This window comes from Colius striatus, unplaced genomic scaffold (assembly GCF_028858725.1).
Source record: "Colius striatus isolate bColStr4 unplaced genomic scaffold, bColStr4.1.hap1 scaffold_40, whole genome shotgun sequence".
Classification (NCBI taxonomy): Eukaryota; Metazoa; Chordata; class Aves; order Coliiformes; family Coliidae; genus Colius; species Colius striatus.
Window position 1 is genome coordinate 2293409 of NW_026908523.1, and position 16575 is coordinate 2309983.

The 16575-nt window shown below is 58.3% G+C and overlaps 1 protein-coding gene across 1 annotated transcript in view; it reads right to left on the reverse strand.

The window, feature by feature from the left end:
• Window positions 1-16575, reverse strand: part of LOC133629375 (hydrocephalus-inducing protein homolog) — a 115124-nt gene that overhangs the window by 12208 nt on the left and 86341 nt on the right. The window contains exons 25-39 of the mRNA XM_062020030.1: window positions 14956-15078; window positions 14458-14635; window positions 13871-13989; window positions 13064-13194; window positions 12777-12913; window positions 11891-12018; window positions 11617-11811; window positions 4851-5000; window positions 4058-4297; window positions 3639-3813; window positions 3366-3533; window positions 2457-2624; window positions 1607-1719; window positions 709-810; window positions 276-459 (exon numbers count right to left, since the gene is read on the reverse strand). Coding sequence (XP_061876014.1) covers window positions 276-459; window positions 709-810; window positions 1607-1719; window positions 2457-2624; window positions 3366-3533; window positions 3639-3813; window positions 4058-4297; window positions 4851-5000; window positions 11617-11811; window positions 11891-12018; window positions 12777-12913; window positions 13064-13194; window positions 13871-13989; window positions 14458-14635; window positions 14956-15078 — 2311 coding nt within the window. The remainder of the gene's footprint in view (window positions 1-275; window positions 460-708; window positions 811-1606; window positions 1720-2456; window positions 2625-3365; window positions 3534-3638; window positions 3814-4057; window positions 4298-4850; window positions 5001-11616; window positions 11812-11890; window positions 12019-12776; window positions 12914-13063; window positions 13195-13870; window positions 13990-14457; window positions 14636-14955; window positions 15079-16575) is intronic.

Below are 16575 nucleotides of genomic sequence, written 5' to 3' on the forward strand. Positions count from 1 at the left end.
CTGGCAGCCAGGCAGTTCCCAAGCTCTGCCTGCCCCACGTGCAGCAGCCTGTGCACAGCTGGATGGTCAGTGAGCTGCAGCAGCTGGCACTGGTGCCCAGGCTCTAATGTCAGGGATGGAGGGAAGGCTTGCAGCCTCAGCTCTGCTGTGCTTTAAGCAACCACGAGCTGAGGCAGAAGGAATCGTAACAACATGTCTTAGGAGCTCTGCTGGTACCCCAGACACACACACCTTGAGAGAGATGATCTGGGAGGTACAGAGATGCAGAGTCTCACCTTCCTGCTCCTTTGCAGCCATCTCCCTGGCTTTCCAAGATGCATAATCCTGGCACAGGTTCACCATGTAGATGTAAGGCCGATTTCCAATGGCTTTGAGCAGGCAGAGGAGGGCACACACTGTGTGACACGAAAAGAGGGTCTCCAGGCCATCAATCACCACTCCCTGGTAGCAATCACTCAGCTGCAAGCCAAGGTGAAAAGGAGAAAGTCAGCAAGAGGAGTTGGGCACTCAGCTCTCCAGTGAACCCCAAGGGCAGAGGTTGGCATCCCAAGGGCATCAGCTCACACCAGCTCTTCCCCTGCACTGCCATCTCCTCGAGGATCCCTGCAGGCAAACCTCCAGCAGCACACACAGGCCTCCTCCTCTCAGAGCTGCACCTCACTGCCTCTCTGCAGCAGGGATGTCCTGCTGTCCCCCAGCTCCACGTACCTGCAGCCTTTCAGACAGGATGGTCACCAGCAAGTCCTCAGGCAGCACACAGCTCATGCAGCTCAGCCCTTCTGCTGTGCTGCTCCTGATGTCCAGCTCTTGCTGCACAGGGGTGCAGGGCAGGGGACACACACAAGACCTGGCTGAGATCTGCAATGTTGAACACCACCAAGTCATGAAACCACTCTGGAACCCCCTGGATAATATGTCCTGCTGGGCTGGAGCTGGGATTTCTCACTTGCAGGAGGCTGGAACACAACTGCAGGCTCCAGGGGACAGGAGTCTCCTTCCTCAGGAGCTGCCTCCCCCCATCCCTGGGCAGCCTGGGCCAGGGCTCCCTCACCCACACACCAGAAAGCTTCTCCTTAGGTTTAAATGGAACTTCTTCTCTTTTTACCCCTTGTCCTTTCACTGGGCACTACAGAAAGTGTCCTCCCTCCTCTTGACACCCATCTTTAAGTACTTGTGCCAATTACATCCCCCCTCAGCCTTCTCCAGGCTAAACAGCCTCAGCCTCCAGCACCTTTCCTCATAAGGAAGATGCTCCAGCCCCTGATCATCTTGATCACCTCTCTCCAGCAGTTCCCTGTCCCTCTGCAGCTGAGGAGCCCAGAACTGGCCCCAGGACTCCAGATGATGCCTCACCAGGGTGGAGAGAGGGGCAGCAGAAGCTCCCTCAGCCTGCTGCCCACACTCCTCTTGATGCCCCCCAGGATGCCACTGGCCCCTTGCCCACGAGGGCACGTTGCTGCTCATGCTCAGCCAGCACTCCCAGGTCTCTCACATCCCATCACCTCAGCCAGGACTCACAACTCTGAAAGCCCAGGTGAGTTTTGCTGCTGCAGAGCAGGGTTTTGCTCCCTCCCCAAGCCATGCCCAAGGGCTCTGCACTACCAACCTTCCTCTTGCTCTCTGTGAAGCTGGAGCTGCTCAGGGAATCAAGAGACCAACTGCTGGCTCTGTCCCCAGAGCTGGAGTGGCTGTTTTCTGAGCTCTCCTTGGTGCTTGGAGCTGTGGAGGGGATAGAGGGCTCAGTGGGGATGCAATGGGAGTGGGCAGCACCTTCCCCCCATGGGCACAGCCCTGGCATGGACACCCACACCCTTCCTCCTCCCACCAGCTCCCAACCCAACCCATTCCAAGCTGAGCAGTGCAGCACTTCCCACACCAGAGCCAAGGCCTGGCCTCACCCTGCAGAGCTCAGGCCACCCAAAAAAGGGTCCCCAACAGTCTCTGGTCTCCCAGAGCACAACACACAGCAGCTGTGGGACCTGACAGCGTGGCTGCAAAACCCTCTGGAGAAAAGCTCCTCTGCAGTGTCCCTCTCATCCAAAACTCCTCTGGGAGCTTATTCTTCCTTTCCTCTCGTGTTTGTGAAGCCACAAACTTGAGTCAGTTGAGTCTCATTAAGCTTGAGTCTCATTAAGCTTGAGTCTTAATGAGGGCTTTTCCCTGGTTCCCACAGGCAGCAGCTCTGCCTGATGGGCCAGGAGGGACAAGCTGCACCCAGCTTCCAATAAACCCCTGACACAAGTCCAGCTTCCCTGCTCCCAGGGAAAGGAGCACGGGCCAAGAAGCTCAGGGACAGTAGAAGTGCTCCTGAACCCTTCAAACAGCCACCTCTGACTAACCAGAGCTGCTTTATGCCACGGCTCCACAGCCCCACACGCTCCCCGAGCCGCCCGCGGGCTCTCAGGCAACGCTGCTGCAAGGAGAAGGGGAAGGCAACGATGGCTTTCTCTCCTCACCATCCCCCTGCTCCTGGCTGTGCTGGATGGCAGCCCTGAGGCACAGCTCCCGAGCCTGCAGCCCTGCAGCGCTGCTCCCCTCCGACACGGCCGCTGTCACCACGGCGTCGATGGCCAAGCAGGCAGCGCCGTAGCGCCCGGCCAGCGCGGCCGCCACCGAGCTCTTGCCTGCAGAGACAGGGAGGCAGGTGATGCTGGCATGGGATGCACTGCCAGGAACAGCCTCAGAACAGCCCACACACAGCGTTTCCAAGCCTCAAGGGTGGTCAGAGAGGGGTCCCTTTAGCCATGAGGGAGGCAGCTTGAGCATGGCTGCAAGTTCTGTCCTCCAGAGCCTGCTGCATCATCCCCATCCCATGTTCTGCTGAGGACTTTGTCCCTTGTGGTGACCCCAATTCCAGCCCCAAGTTTCCAGTCCTGCCCCACCACCACCATCCTGAGCCTGTGTGGGTCAGCACTGCCTCAGACCCCGCCTGGGCAGGGTTTGGTGGGCACTGTGGGCTGGCATTGCTCCCTTGTGGTCACCCCAGTTCCAGCCCCACGTTTCCAGCCCTGCCCCACCACCACCATCCTGAGCCTGTGTGGGTCAGCACTGCCTCAGACCCCGCCTGGGCAGGGTTTGGTGGTTGCTGTGGGCTGGCATTGCCCCCAGGAGGCACCACAGACACTGGGCAACAGGCTCCCACAGAGAAACAGGGACACAGCCCCCAGTTTAGGGCAGTGAGAGCTGCTGTATGGGCAGTGGATGAGCTGGAGAGCTCGCCCCAGCTCAGCACAGGCTCAGCACTGGTCCCTGTCCCAGCAGAGCTGTGGCTGACCTCACTTCAGCTGGCCAACCAGCACCACAGCCCACCAGGATACATCCCTCCTGCTGCCCACCTCCCTCAGAGGAGGCTGCTGCTCACAGACCTGCCAGAGGTGCCCCGTGGACGATGATGACGATCCCTCTGCGGCTCTGGGCTGTGGCTGCTTCTGCTGAGCTGCTGGTGCCGAGGTGCCGGGCGAGGGCGCTACGGACGGGGCTGTTGGTGGCTTCTCCCACGGCCTCCTGGCTGCCTGTGGCACTTGGCTGATGCTCTGTGGCACAAACAGGGGAGAAGCATCAGCCTCCAGCTGCCTGTGAGCCTGAGCCCCATCCCCAGCCCCTGAGATCAGCAGTCTGCTGAGAGCAGCCTCCCAAACCTTCACCATCGCCCTGCTCGGTTGCTTCCTCTGTCCTGGGCTTCTCCTGCTCGTCCTGCTGCCTCTTCTGGTCTTCCCAGAACTGCAGCACCTCTGGGGGCAGCTTCTCCCCAGGGGCACGTGGAGGCAGCATCAAGGTGTTGTGGCTGTCGTAGTCCTTCAGCATCCTCAGGATCTGAGCTCACAGGGAAGAGAAACCACGTGCAGGATGTGTGTCGTGATCTTTGTCACACCACCACGCTCCTGTCCAACACAGCCAACCTCTCCTCTCCCTCACTCCTTCCTCCCAACAGCACCAACCACCCTCACTCCTCTGCAGCCCCCCAACCTGAGCTGGCTCACCCCAAAATGCCACCAGGCTTTGCCCTGGGGGTGGCACCACAGGAGTATGTGTGTGGGGACCAGCCTTTCCCTCTCACCTTCTCCTCAGTGAGGTACTGCTGGTCAAACTCCAGAGAGTAAAACTCAACAGGGAAGTCACAGGGGTTCTTCACCACCACTGTCCCCTCTGCCCCACGGCTGCCTGGCAGCGACGGCCCCAGCTCGAGCGTGGAGGGGCTGAGCTCCAGACGTGGCTGCAGACCACGTCCTGAGACCTGCAGCTGCAGCTGCTGGCTGCTCTGCTGGATGTTCACCTTCAGGCTGCTTCTGTAGGACTTCTGGACAACACAAGCATAGAAAGCACCTATGTGAAGTCCCAGGTGATGTGGCCTCCAAAGCAACCCTTGCTCTGAGGTCATGGGTGCTCCTGCTACCTCTTGGGTGAGATTTCCCTGGAGCAGGGGCTGAGGCATCTGCACACCAGCCCTGAGGAACTGGGATGGATCCCAGCATCAAGTGCAACTGGACATTTGTGTGTCAGAGGGATCTGAACCAGACTGTCAGGTGCTTTCACCTCCTCATGAGGGAGTGCAGTGCCCATGAGAAAGCTCCTTAGGGTCCTGCAGAAATAAGGGTCATCATCTCTGCTCTGGGACCTGCTCAGGTCAAAGCCAGAAGTAAGATGGTTGGAGGTGCTGCTAGAGATGTGACCATCATGTTTTCTCTGCCAGGAGCTGCAGCAGGACGAGCCCAGATGGACCCTTCCAAGTGCCCAGCAGCATCAGCTGCTCTGTGCTGGGCGCTGCTGCCACACACACACCCACGCCAGGGGAGATGAGGGGGACACACACAGCCCTGGGAGCCCCCCAAAGTGCCACTTGCCAGGCTCACCTCAGCCCTGGGTGAAAATCTGACTTGCACATCACACCACTGTCCTGCAGCGAGGCTCCCAGCCAAGGGCAGCACCTCAAAGACACGGGGCTTGTCCTTCAGCGCCCGCAGTGGCTTTTGGTGCCTGCTGCCCAGCACATGTGTGTCCAGCTGAGGGCAAAAAGCAACTGTGTGAGGGCTCCTTGGTGTGGGAGCACGTGCCCAGGGCTCCTGTGGTGCTCTGAGATACCATCACGCTGCTCAGAGCATCCACAGCCACAGCCTGGAGGGAAAACACATCAGCAGGGCAGGCAGGTGGGGAGGGACTGTGCTGAGCAGAGGAGGTGCCAAAGGGAAGCACCAGCTCATGAGCAGGGCCAAGTGAACCCAGCTCATGAGCAGGTCCAAATGAGCAGGTCCAAGTGAACCCAGCTCATGAGCAGGTCCAAGTGAACCCAGCAGGTCCAAGTGAACCCAGCTCATGAGCAGGTCCAAATGAGCAGGTCCAAGTGAACCCAGCTCATGAGCAGGTCCAAATGAGCAGGTCCAAGTGAACCCAGCTCATGAGCAGGTCCAAGTGAACCCAGCTCATGAGTAGGTCCAAGTGAAACCAGCTCATGAGTAGGTCCAAGTGAACCCAGCAGGTCCAAGTGAACCCAGCTCATGAGCAGCTCCAAGTGAACCCGGCTCATGAGCAGCTCCAAGTGAACCCAGCTCATGAGTAGGTCCAAGTGAACCCAGCTCATGAGTAGGTCCAAGTGAACCCAGCTCATGAGTAGGTCCAAGTGAACCCGGCTCATGAGCAGGTCCAAGTGAACCCAGCTCATGAGCAGGTCCAAGTGAACCCAGCTCATGAGTAGGTCCAAGTGAACCCAGCTCATGAGTAGGTCCAAGTGAACCCAGCTCATGAGTAGGTCCAAGTGAACCCGGCTCATGAGCAGGTCCAAGTGAACCCAGCTCATGAGCAGGTCCAAGTGAACCCAGCTCATGAGTAGGTCCAAGTGAACCCAGCTCATGAGCAGGTCCAAGTGAACCCAGCTCATGAGTAGGTCCAAGTTAACCCAGCTCATGAGCAGGTCCAAGTCAACCCAGCTCATGAGCAGGTCCAAATGAGCAGGTCCAAGTGAACCCAGCTCATGAGCAGGTCCAAGTGAACCCGGCTCATGAGCAGGTCCAAGTGAAACCAGCTCATGAGCAGGTCCAAGTGAACCCAGCTCATGAGCAGGTCCAAGTGAACCCGGCTCATGAGTAGGTCCAAGTGAACCCAGCTCATGAGCAGGTCCAAGTGAATCCAGCTCATGAGCAGGTCCAAGTGAACCCAGCTCATGAGCAGGTCCAAGTGAACCCAGCTCATGAGCAGGTCCAAGTGAACCCAGCTCATGAGTAGGTCCAAGTGAACCCAGCTCATGAGCAGGTCCAAGTGAAACCAGCTCATGAGCAGGTCCAAGTGAACCCAGCTCATGAGCAGGTCCAAGTGAACCCAGCCCATGAGTAGGTCCAAGTAAACCCAGCTCATGAGCAGGTCCAAGTGAATCCAGCTCATGAGCAGGTCCAAGTGAACCCAGCTCATGAGCAGCTCCAAGTGAACCCAGCTCATGAGCAGGTCCAAGTGAACCCGGCTCATGAGCAGGTCCAAGTGAACCCGGCTCATGAGCAGGTCCAAGTGAACCCGGCTCATGAGCAGGTCCAAGTGAACCCGGCTCATGAGCAGGTCCAAGTGAACCCAGCTCATGAGCAGGTCCAAGTGAACCCGGCTCATGAGTAGGTCCAAGTGAACCCAGCTCATGAGCAGGTCCAAGTGAAACCAGCTCATGAGCAGGTCCAAGTGAACCCGGCTCATGAGTAGGTCCAAGTGAACCCAGCTCATGAGCAGGTCCAAGTGAACCCAGCTCCAAGTGAACCCAGCTCATGAGTAGGTCCAAGTGAACCCAGCTCATGAGCAGGTCCAAGTGAACCCAGGTCCAAGTGAACCCAGCTCATGAGCAGCTCCAAGTGAACCCAGCTCCAAGTGAACCCAGCTCATGAGCAGGTCCAAGTGAACCCAGCTCCAAGTGAACCCAGCTCATGAGCAGGTCCAAGTGAACCCAGCTCCAAGTGAACCCAGCTCATGAGCAGGTCCAAGTGAACCCAGCTCCAAGTGAACCCAGCTCATGAGCAGCTCCAAGTGAACCCAGCTCCAAGTGAACCCGGCTCATGAGCAGCTCCAAGTGAACCCAGCTCATGAGCAGGTCCAAGTGAACCCAGCAGGTCCAAGTGAACCCAGCTCATGAGCAGGTCCAAGTGAACCCGGCTCATGAGCAGGTCCAAGTGAACCCAGCTCATGAGCAGGTCCAAGTGAACCCGGCTCATGAGCAGGTCCAAGTGAAGCCAGCTCATGAGCAGGTCCAAGTGAACCCGGCTCATGAGCAGGTCCAAGTGAACTCAGCTCATGAGCAGGTCCAAGTGAACCCGGCTCATGAGCAGGTCCAAGTGAACCCAGCAGGTCCAAGTGAACCCAGCTCATGAGCAGGTCCAAGTGAACCCGGCTCATGAGCAGGTCCAAGTGAACCCAGCTCATGAGTAGGTCCAGGTCCAAGTGAACCCAGCTCATGAGCAGGTCCAAGTGAACCCAGCTCATGAGTAGGTCCAGGTCCAAGTGAACCCAGCTCATGAGCAGGTCCAAGTGAACCCAGCTCATGACTAGGTCCAAGTGAACCCAGCTCATGAGTAGGTCCAAGTGAAACCAGCTCATGAGCAGGTCCAATTGAACCCAGCTCATGAGCAGGTCCAAGTGAACCCAGCTCATGAGCAGGTCCAAGTGAACCCGGCCCATGAGCAGCTCCAAGTGAACCCGGCTCATGAGCAGGTCCAAGTGAAACCAGCTCATGAGCAGGTCCAAGTGAACCCGGCTCATGAGCATAGGTCCAAGTGAACCCAGCTCATGAGCAGGTCCAAGTGAACCCAGCCCATGAGTAGGTCCAAGTGAACCCAGCTCATGAGCAGGTCCAAGTGAATCCAGCTCATGAGCAGGTCCAAGTGAACCCAGCTCATGAGCAGCTCCAAGTGAACCCAGCTCATGAGCAGGTCCAAGTGAACCCAGCTCATGAGCAGCTCCAAGTGAACCCAGCTCATGAGCAGGTCCAAGTGAACCCGGCTCATGAGCAGGTCCAAGTGAAGCCAGCTCATGAGCAGGTCCAAGTGAACCCGGCTCATGAGCAGGTCCAAGTGAACCCAGCAGGTCCAAGTGAACCCAGCCCATGAGCAGGTCCAAGTGAACCCGGCTCATGAGCAGGTCCAAGTGAACCCGGCTCATGAGCAGGTCCAAGTGAAACCAGCTCATGAGCAGGTCCAAGTGAACCCGGCTCATGAGTAGGTCCAAGTGAACCCAGCTCATGAGCAGGTCCAAGTGAACCCAGCTCCAAGTGAACCCAGCTCATGAGTAGGTCCAAGTGAACCCAGCTCATGAGCAGGTCCAAGTGAACCCAGGTCCAAGTGAACCCAGCTCATGAGCAGCTCCAAGTGAACCCAGCTCCAAGTGAACCCGGCTCATGAGCAGGTCCAAGTGAACCCAGCTCATGAGCAGGTCCAAGTGAACCCAGCTCCAAGTGAACCCAGCTCATGAGCAGGTCCAAGTGAACCCAGCTCCAAGTGAACCCAGCTCATGAGCAGGTCCAAGTGAACCCAGCTCCAAGTGAACCCAGCTCATGAGCAGGTCCAAGTGAACCCAGCTCATGAGCAGGTCCAAGTGAACCCGGCTCATGAGCAGGTCCAAGTGAACCCAGCTCATGAGCAGGTCCAAGTGAACCCGGCTCATGAGCAGGTCCAAGTGAAGCCAGCTCATGAGCAGGTCCAAGTGAACCCGGCTCATGAGCAGGTCCAAGTGAACTCAGCTCATGAGCAGGTCCAAGTGAACCCGGCTCATGAGCAGGTCCAAGTGAACCCAGCAGGTCCAAGTGAACCCAGCTCATGAGCAGGTCCAAGTGAACCCGGCTCATGAGCAGGTCCAAGTGAACCCAGCTCATGAGTAGGTCCAGGTCCAAGTGAACCCAGCTCATGAGCAGGTCCAAGTGAACCCAGCTCATGAGTAGGTCCAGGTCCAAGTGAACCCAGCTCATGAGCAGGTCCAAGTGAACCCAGCTCATGACTAGGTCCAAGTGAACCCAGCTCATGAGCAGGTCCAAGTGAACCCGGCCCATGAGCAGCTCCAAGTGAACCCGGCTCATGAGCAGGTCCAAGTGAACCCAGCTCATGAGCAGCTCCAAGTGAACCCAGCTCATGAGCAGGTCCAAGTGAACCCGGCTCATGAGCAGGTCCAAGTGAACCCGGCTCATGAGCAGGTCCAAGTGAAACCAGCTCATGAGCAGGTCCAAGTGAACCCGGCTCATGAGCATAGGTCCAAGTGAACCCAGCTCATGAGCAGGTCCAAGTGAACCCAGCCCATGAGTAGGTCCAAGTGAACCCAGCTCATGAGCAGGTCCAAGTGAATCCAGCTCATGAGCAGGTCCAAGTGAACCCAGCTCATGAGCAGCTCCAAGTGAACCCAGCTCATGAGCAGGTCCAAGTGAACCCAGCTCATGAGCAGCTCCAAGTGAACCCAGCTCATGAGCAGGTCCAAGTGAACCCAGCTCATGAGCAGGTCCAAGTGAACCCGGCTCATGAGCAGGTCCAAGTGAAGCCAGCTCATGAGCAGGTCCAAGTGAACCCGGCTCATGAGCAGGTCCAAGTGAACCCAGCAGGTCCAAGTGAACCCAGCCCATGAGCAGGTCCAAGTGAACCCGGCTCATGAGCAGGTCCAAGTGAACCCGGCTCATGAGCAGGTCCAAGTGAAACCAGCTCATGAGCAGGTCCAAGTGAACCCGGCTCATGAGTAGGTCCAAGTGAACCCAGCTCATGAGCAGGTCCAAGTGAACCCAGCTCCAAGTGAACCCAGCTCATGAGTAGGTCCAAGTGAACCCAGCTCATGAGCAGGTCCAAGTGAACCCAGGTCCAAGTGAACCCAGCTCATGAGCAGCTCCAAGTGAACCCAGCTCCAAGTGAACCCGGCTCATGAGCAGGTCCAAGTGAACCCAGCTCATGAGCAGGTCCAAGTGAACCCAGCTCCAAGTGAACCCAGCTCATGAGCAGGTCCAAGTGAACCCAGCTCCAAGTGAACCCAGCTCATGAGCAGGTCCAAGTGAACCCAGCTCCAAGTGAACCCAGCTCATGAGCAGGTCCAAGTGAACCCAGCTCATGAGCAGGTCCAAGTGAACCCGGCTCATGAGCAGGTCCAAGTGAACCCAGCTCATGAGCAGGTCCAAGTGAACCCGGCTCATGAGCAGGTCCAAGTGAAGCCAGCTCATGAGCAGGTCCAAGTGAACCCGGCTCATGAGCAGGTCCAAGTGAACTCAGCTCATGAGCAGGTCCAAGTGAACCCGGCTCATGAGCAGGTCCAAGTGAACCCAGCAGGTCCAAGTGAACCCAGCTCATGAGCAGGTCCAAGTGAACCCGGCTCATGAGCAGGTCCAAGTGAACCCAGCTCATGAGTAGGTCCAGGTCCAAGTGAACCCAGCTCATGAGCAGGTCCAAGTGAACCCAGCTCATGAGTAGGTCCAGGTCCAAGTGAACCCAGCTCATGAGCAGGTCCAAGTGAACCCAGCTCATGACTAGGTCCAAGTGAACCCAGCTCATGAGTAGGTCCAAGTGAAACCAGCTCATGAGCAGGTCCAATTGAACCCAGCTCATGAGCAGGTCCAAGTGAACCCAGCTCATGAGCAGGTCCAAGTGAACCCGGCCCATGAGCAGCTCCAAGTGAACCCGGCTCATGAGCAGGTCCAAGTGAACCCAGCTCATGAGCAGCTCCAAGTGAACCCAGCTCATGAGCAGGTCCAAGTGAACCCGGCTCATGAGCAGGTCCAAGTGAAACCAGCTCATGAGCAGGTCCAAGTGAACCCGGCTCATGAGCATAGGTCCAAGTGAACCCAGCTCATGAGCAGGTCCAAGTGAACCCAGCCCATGAGTAGGTCCAAGTGAACCCAGCTCATGAGCAGGTCCAAGTGAACCCAGCTCATGAGCAGGTCCAAGGAACCCGGCTCATGAGCAGGTCCAAGTGAACCCAGCCCATGAGCAGGTCCAAGTGAACCCAGCTCATGAGCAGGTCCAAGTGAACCTGGCTCATGAGCAGGTCCAAGTGAACCCAGCTCATGAGTAGGTCCAGGTCCAAGTGAACCCAGCTCATGAGCAGGTCCAAGTGAACCCAGCTCATGAGTAGGTCCAGGTCCAAGTGAACCCAGCTCATGAGCAGCTCCAAGTGAACCCAGCTCATGAGCAGGTCCAAGTGAACCCAGCTCATGAGGAGGTCCAAGTGAACCCGGCTCATGAGCAGGTCCAAGTGAACCCAGCTCATGAGTAGGTCCAGGTCCAAGTGAACCCAGCTCATGAGCAGGTCCAAGTGAACCCAGCTCATGAGTAGGTCCAAGTGAACCCAGCTCATGAGCAGGTCCCAGTGAACCCAGCTCATGAGCAGGTCCAAGTGAACCCAGCTCATGAGTAGGTCCAAGTGAACCCAGCTCATGAGCAGGTCCAAGTGAACCCAGCTCATGAGTATGTCCAAGTGAAACCAGCTCATGAGCAGGTCCAGCTCATGAGCAGGTCCAAGTGAACCCAGCTCATGAGCAGGTCCAAGTGAACCCAGCTCATGAGCAGGTCCAAGTGAACCAGCCTTGCTCTGTCCCCTCCAGCAAGCTGCAACCCAACTGCTCAGCCAGCCACAGGGGCCAAAAGGTGCAAGGGAGGCCAAGGAAATGCAATCACCTTGCCCCTGTGCCTTTACCTTCTTAACAGGCTCGGTGGTGGTGGTGATGAACCACTCACAGGGCACCTGGAGCCGATTGTAGAGCCTGACAGTCTCCTCCTGGCACTGCCCACAGAGCACAGGGCAGAACTGCAGCCTGTCCCTGGAGAGGCTGAGGGTGGGCTCAGCCACGCTGGCACAGAGGCGGACACGAAGCACGGGGCCTCCTGCTACCTAGTGAGGGACAGAGCAACCAGCTGAGTGTCCTGAGCCACCCACTGCTGCCCCAGGAGCTGCAGGAGCTGGGTGGTACCTGGATGGGCAGCAGCAGGTTCACCTCTCCCAGTGGCACGTGGCAGCTCTGGGGGTGGAAGCTCACGGCCAACGTCTGGCTCTGGGTGCAGGGCAGGTCCTTCACGTGGGCTGGCTCCACGGTGAAACCTTCAGCAGAGCAGAGCAAAGCAGCTGAGGTGCACAGTGTCCTGGGGTGTCCTGAGCTGGGAGCTCTGTGCAGGACCCCTTGGCATCTGTGGAGAAGCCTGGGACATTCTTTCTCCCTTGTCATCACACAAGGAGAAAGAGTTTCACAGCCAGAACCCACGAACCAAGGGGGTCAGAGGGAAAAAAGCATCAGCTGAGGAGCAAGTTCTTCCTCCAGCATCCCAGGGGAGGATGCACAGACCTCTCCAGAGGAGAACTTCCAACTTAGATTCCCCCAGGTCATGGTGCTCTCTGGAAAACTACTTAGAGAAGACACAGTGAGTGCCCCTGGGATGGTGCTGCAGCCTCAGCTCAAGGCCTCCTTCAGAAGCTGCTTTCAGTACCACAGAGGACCTCCCAGCCCAGGAGGCTGCACAGAGGGGCCATGACATGATCAACTGTGAACACATCACTTCCAAGCCACATAATGGCCCATCTGTTTGCAACCCAAGCCCACAGAGTGCACAGACACACTCAGGAGATGCTGGGGGTTGCAGAAGATGCTGAGAGGTGACCACTGGCCCATCCAGCCCCTGCTGTGAAGCCCAAATCCATGGGCACTGGTGGCCAGGAGAGCTCAGGCCCTAAAGCACCAGGCACAGGGTTGCAGGGAGGTCCCAGCCATACAAATGCTCCCAAAGCCCTCCATGCCCAGAGGATGAAGCCAATCTGTCAGATGGCTCCTTCAAGCCACGTGGCATCTCCCCAGCTCTGGTTACCTGTGCCACACAGGGCCTGGCCATCAGCCTGGAAGGACACAGGCAACTTCCCTGTGTTGGTGACCTTCACCAGGCGCCTGTGGCTGTCACCAACAACCACGTGGCCAAACTCCAGGACGTACTCAGGCAGCTCAGCTCTGCAATGAGGAGTAAGGACAGTCCTTAAAGCACAGCCTGGCTACAGCTGCAAGGGGATGCACATCAAGTGGATCTTGCTGTGTGTGATCTTTCTCAGGGCTGTGCTGCTGGCTGTTAGCCCTGGAGATGGTCCAGGAGTCCCTACTCACCTCACAAGTCTCTGACGAGCACCCTGGTCAAAGGAACCATCCTTTGGGGAGGAGGCAAAAGCTTTCTGCTGCTTCAGGGCATGTTCCTCTATCAGCATGTCTTCCACCTGCATCTGCAGCTGAGTGTCCAGCTGAGGAAAGACAGGGGCTGGTTAGCAAAGGTCCTTCCCAAGGCACAGGCTTGTCTCTGCAAGAGGATCCCACCCTGGAGAGGGCTGAGGGGGTCCTGATGGGGTCCTGTCTCACCACTCAGTGTCTGCCACACCTCCTGCTCTCTTAGCCAGGACCTTACCTCAAGGGAAAGGAACTCCAGCATCTTTGCCTGCCCAGGCACTGTTGAAAAGCTGAGTTGGCCACACAGACAAGGCTGGAAGCTTGCAGAGCTCCAAGCACTTGCCTGTCCCCAGCAATGCCAAAGCAGCTTGGACAAAAGCCCTTGTGGAGAGGGCACGGTGGTAAAGCCTCTGGTGCCTCCAGGACACTGAGAGCACAAGCCCAGGGTGCAGTCAGGCTGCTGCCCTGAAGCTCTGTAAACCTGGCAAGTGGGTGCTGTCAGCAACAAACCCCTCAGACATCACCTGCCTCTGCTTCCAGGTTCAACCCTGCAGCCAGGGCACCTTGGCTGGGGCAGCTACCAGGGCAGGCAGCCCCTGGCACATGCTGAGCTGACACATGCCCTTGGCTGGGTGCAGGCACAGGGGTCCCCAGTGCCAGCAGGAGTCCCCAGTGCCAGCAGGAGTCCCCAGTGCCAGCAGGGCTCAAGGGACACAGGGGGAGGGTGGCAAATGGGGCAGCAGCCCTGCTCACCACGGTGCCATCTGTGGGTGGCTCTGCAGCCTCCTCTGGAGCAGCAGCTTCATCTCTCTGGCTCTGCTTTTCCAGCTTCTCTTTCACCTCCTGCAGCACCTTCTTGTATTTTTCATTTCCTGAAGGAAGAAAACACCCCCCCCAGGTAGATGCATGGGCACAGCCCAAGATGCATGGAGCTGGAAGACCCCAAACCCCCTCCACAGCCTCTCCCAGAGCACAAGTGGGAAGTGAGTGATGCTTCTCCCCTCCAAATCCTGATGGGCATTCACACCCACCCACCCTCCTGCCCACACAGGAGCATGGACACAAAGCCAGCCCTGCCCAAATCCCTGCTGCCAGCCTGGGCTCCAGCTCCCCCAGCACTTCACCACCTTCCAGAGGCTCCACCAGAGATGCTGCAGCTCTGCAGGAGGGCTCCTGGCACAAAGCCCACGTGGGCTTCTGGGCACAGGGAGCAACCAGAGGGAGGAGTGATGATCTGAGAGCCTGCAGGCTCAGTGGAGGGGGCTGTGAGCTGCCCTGTGGGTGTATTGCATGGAGGAAAAGCCCAGAGAGCTCCCTGAGGAGCAACAGGCCATGCTCACCACTGAAGTTCCTGGGCAGGTCCAAGCAGACCCTGGGGAAGCTCGCCTCTCCTTTCAGGGAGATTGCTTCAGGCTCCAGGTGACCCACTTGGATGTGGAAAGTCCTGCAGAAGACTCCAGGCACTGCTGGCAGGTAATAGACCTTCAGCACTTGCTCCTCCCCAGGTCCAAGGTAAACCTGCAGGGCACAGGAGGGAAAGCACAGAGGGATGCTCCAGGTGAGACACCCAGGCAGCTTCTCACACAGATCAAAGCACACAGCAGCATCTCCTGATGGCAGCCAGAAGCTGAAGCCTCCTACAGTTGGATGTCCCTCAGAGGGCTTCAGGGCTGCATCCTCAGCTCAGCCCCCAAGGTGGGCTCTCAGGGCCACACTGCACGGCCTCCTCTGCCCCCAGCAGCAGGAGCTCACAGCCCAGGGCTGCTCCTGGGGCTGCTTGGCCTCTGCTTTTCCCTGCACAGCCCTGGGTCCATCCCTGGGGCTCCCTCTGTACTCACCGTGCTGGGCAGCACCAGGGGTCTGTCTGCAGGGGCTGGGCTGGGGCTCAGCACCACGCAGGGGAATCCCATCTTCCCCCTGTTCTGCACGGTCACCTCGGCCTGGCTGACCTGGCTGAAGGGCTGCAGAGAGGAGAGAGCAGGGAGATCACTGCTGGGATCCTGCCTGCCCCAGGAGATCACCTGCACACCCCAGGAGATCACTGCTGGGATCCTGTCTGCCCCAGGAGATCACTGCTGGGATCCTGCACACCCCAGGGGATCACTGCTGGGATCCTGCCTGTCCCAGGAGATCACTGCTGGGATCCTGCACACCCCAGGAGATCACTGCTGGGATCCTGTACACCCCAGGAGATCACTGCTGGGATCCTGCCTGCCCCAGGAGATCACTGCTGGGATCCTGCACACCCCAGGAGATCACTGCTGGGATCATGCACACCCCAGGAGATCACTGCTGGGATCCTGCTGCCCCAGGAGATCACTGCTGGGATCCTGCACACCCCAGGAGATCACTGCTGGGATCCTGCACACCCCAGGAGATCACTGCTGGGATCCTGCCTGCCCCAGGAGATCACTGCTGGGATCCTGCATACCTCAGGAGATCACTGCTGGGATCCTGCACACCCCAGGAGATCACTGCTGGGATCTTGCCTGCCCCAGGAGATCACCTGCACGCCCCAGGAGATCACTGCTGGGATCCTGCACACCCCAGGAGATCACTGCTGGGATCCTGCACACCCCAGGAGATCACTGCTGGGATCTTGCCTGCCCCAGGAGATCACTGCTGGGATCCTGCATACCTCAGGAGATCACTGCTGGGATCCTGCCCGCCCCAGGAGATCACTGCTGGGATCCTGCACACCCCAGGAGATCACTGCTGGGATCCTGCCTGCCCCAGGAGATCACTGCTGGGATCCTGCACACCCCAGGAGATCACTGCTGGGATCCTGCTGCCCCAGGAGATCACTGCTGGGATCCTGCACACCCCAGGAGATCACTGCTGGGATCCTGCCTGCCCCAGGAGATCACTGCTGGGATCCTGCACACCCCAGGAGATCACTGCTGGGATCCTGCCTGCCCCAGGAGATCACTGCTGGGATCCTGCCTGTCCCAGGAGATCACTGCTGGGATCCTGCCTGCCCCAGGAGATCACTGCTGGGATCCTGCACACCCCAGGAGATCACTGCTGGGATCCTGCCCGCCCCAGGAGATCACTGCTGGGATCCTGCACACCCCAGGAGATCACTGCTGGGATCCTGCCTGCCCCAGGAGATCACTGCTGGGATCCTGCCCCAGGAGATCACTGCTGGGATCCTGCACACCCCAGGAGATCACTGCTGGGATCCTGCCTGCCCCAGGAGATCACTGCTGGGATCATTCACACCCCAGGAGATCACTGCTGGGATCCTGTACACCCCAGGAGATCACTGCTGGGATCCTGCCCCAGGAGATCACTGCTGGGATCCTGCACACCCCAGGAGATCACTGCTGGGATCCTGCCTGCCCCAGGAGATCACTGCTGGGATCATTCACACCCCAGGAGATCACTGCTGGGATCCTGCACACCCCAGGAGATCACTGCTGGGATCCTGCACACCCCAGGAGATCACTGCTGGGATC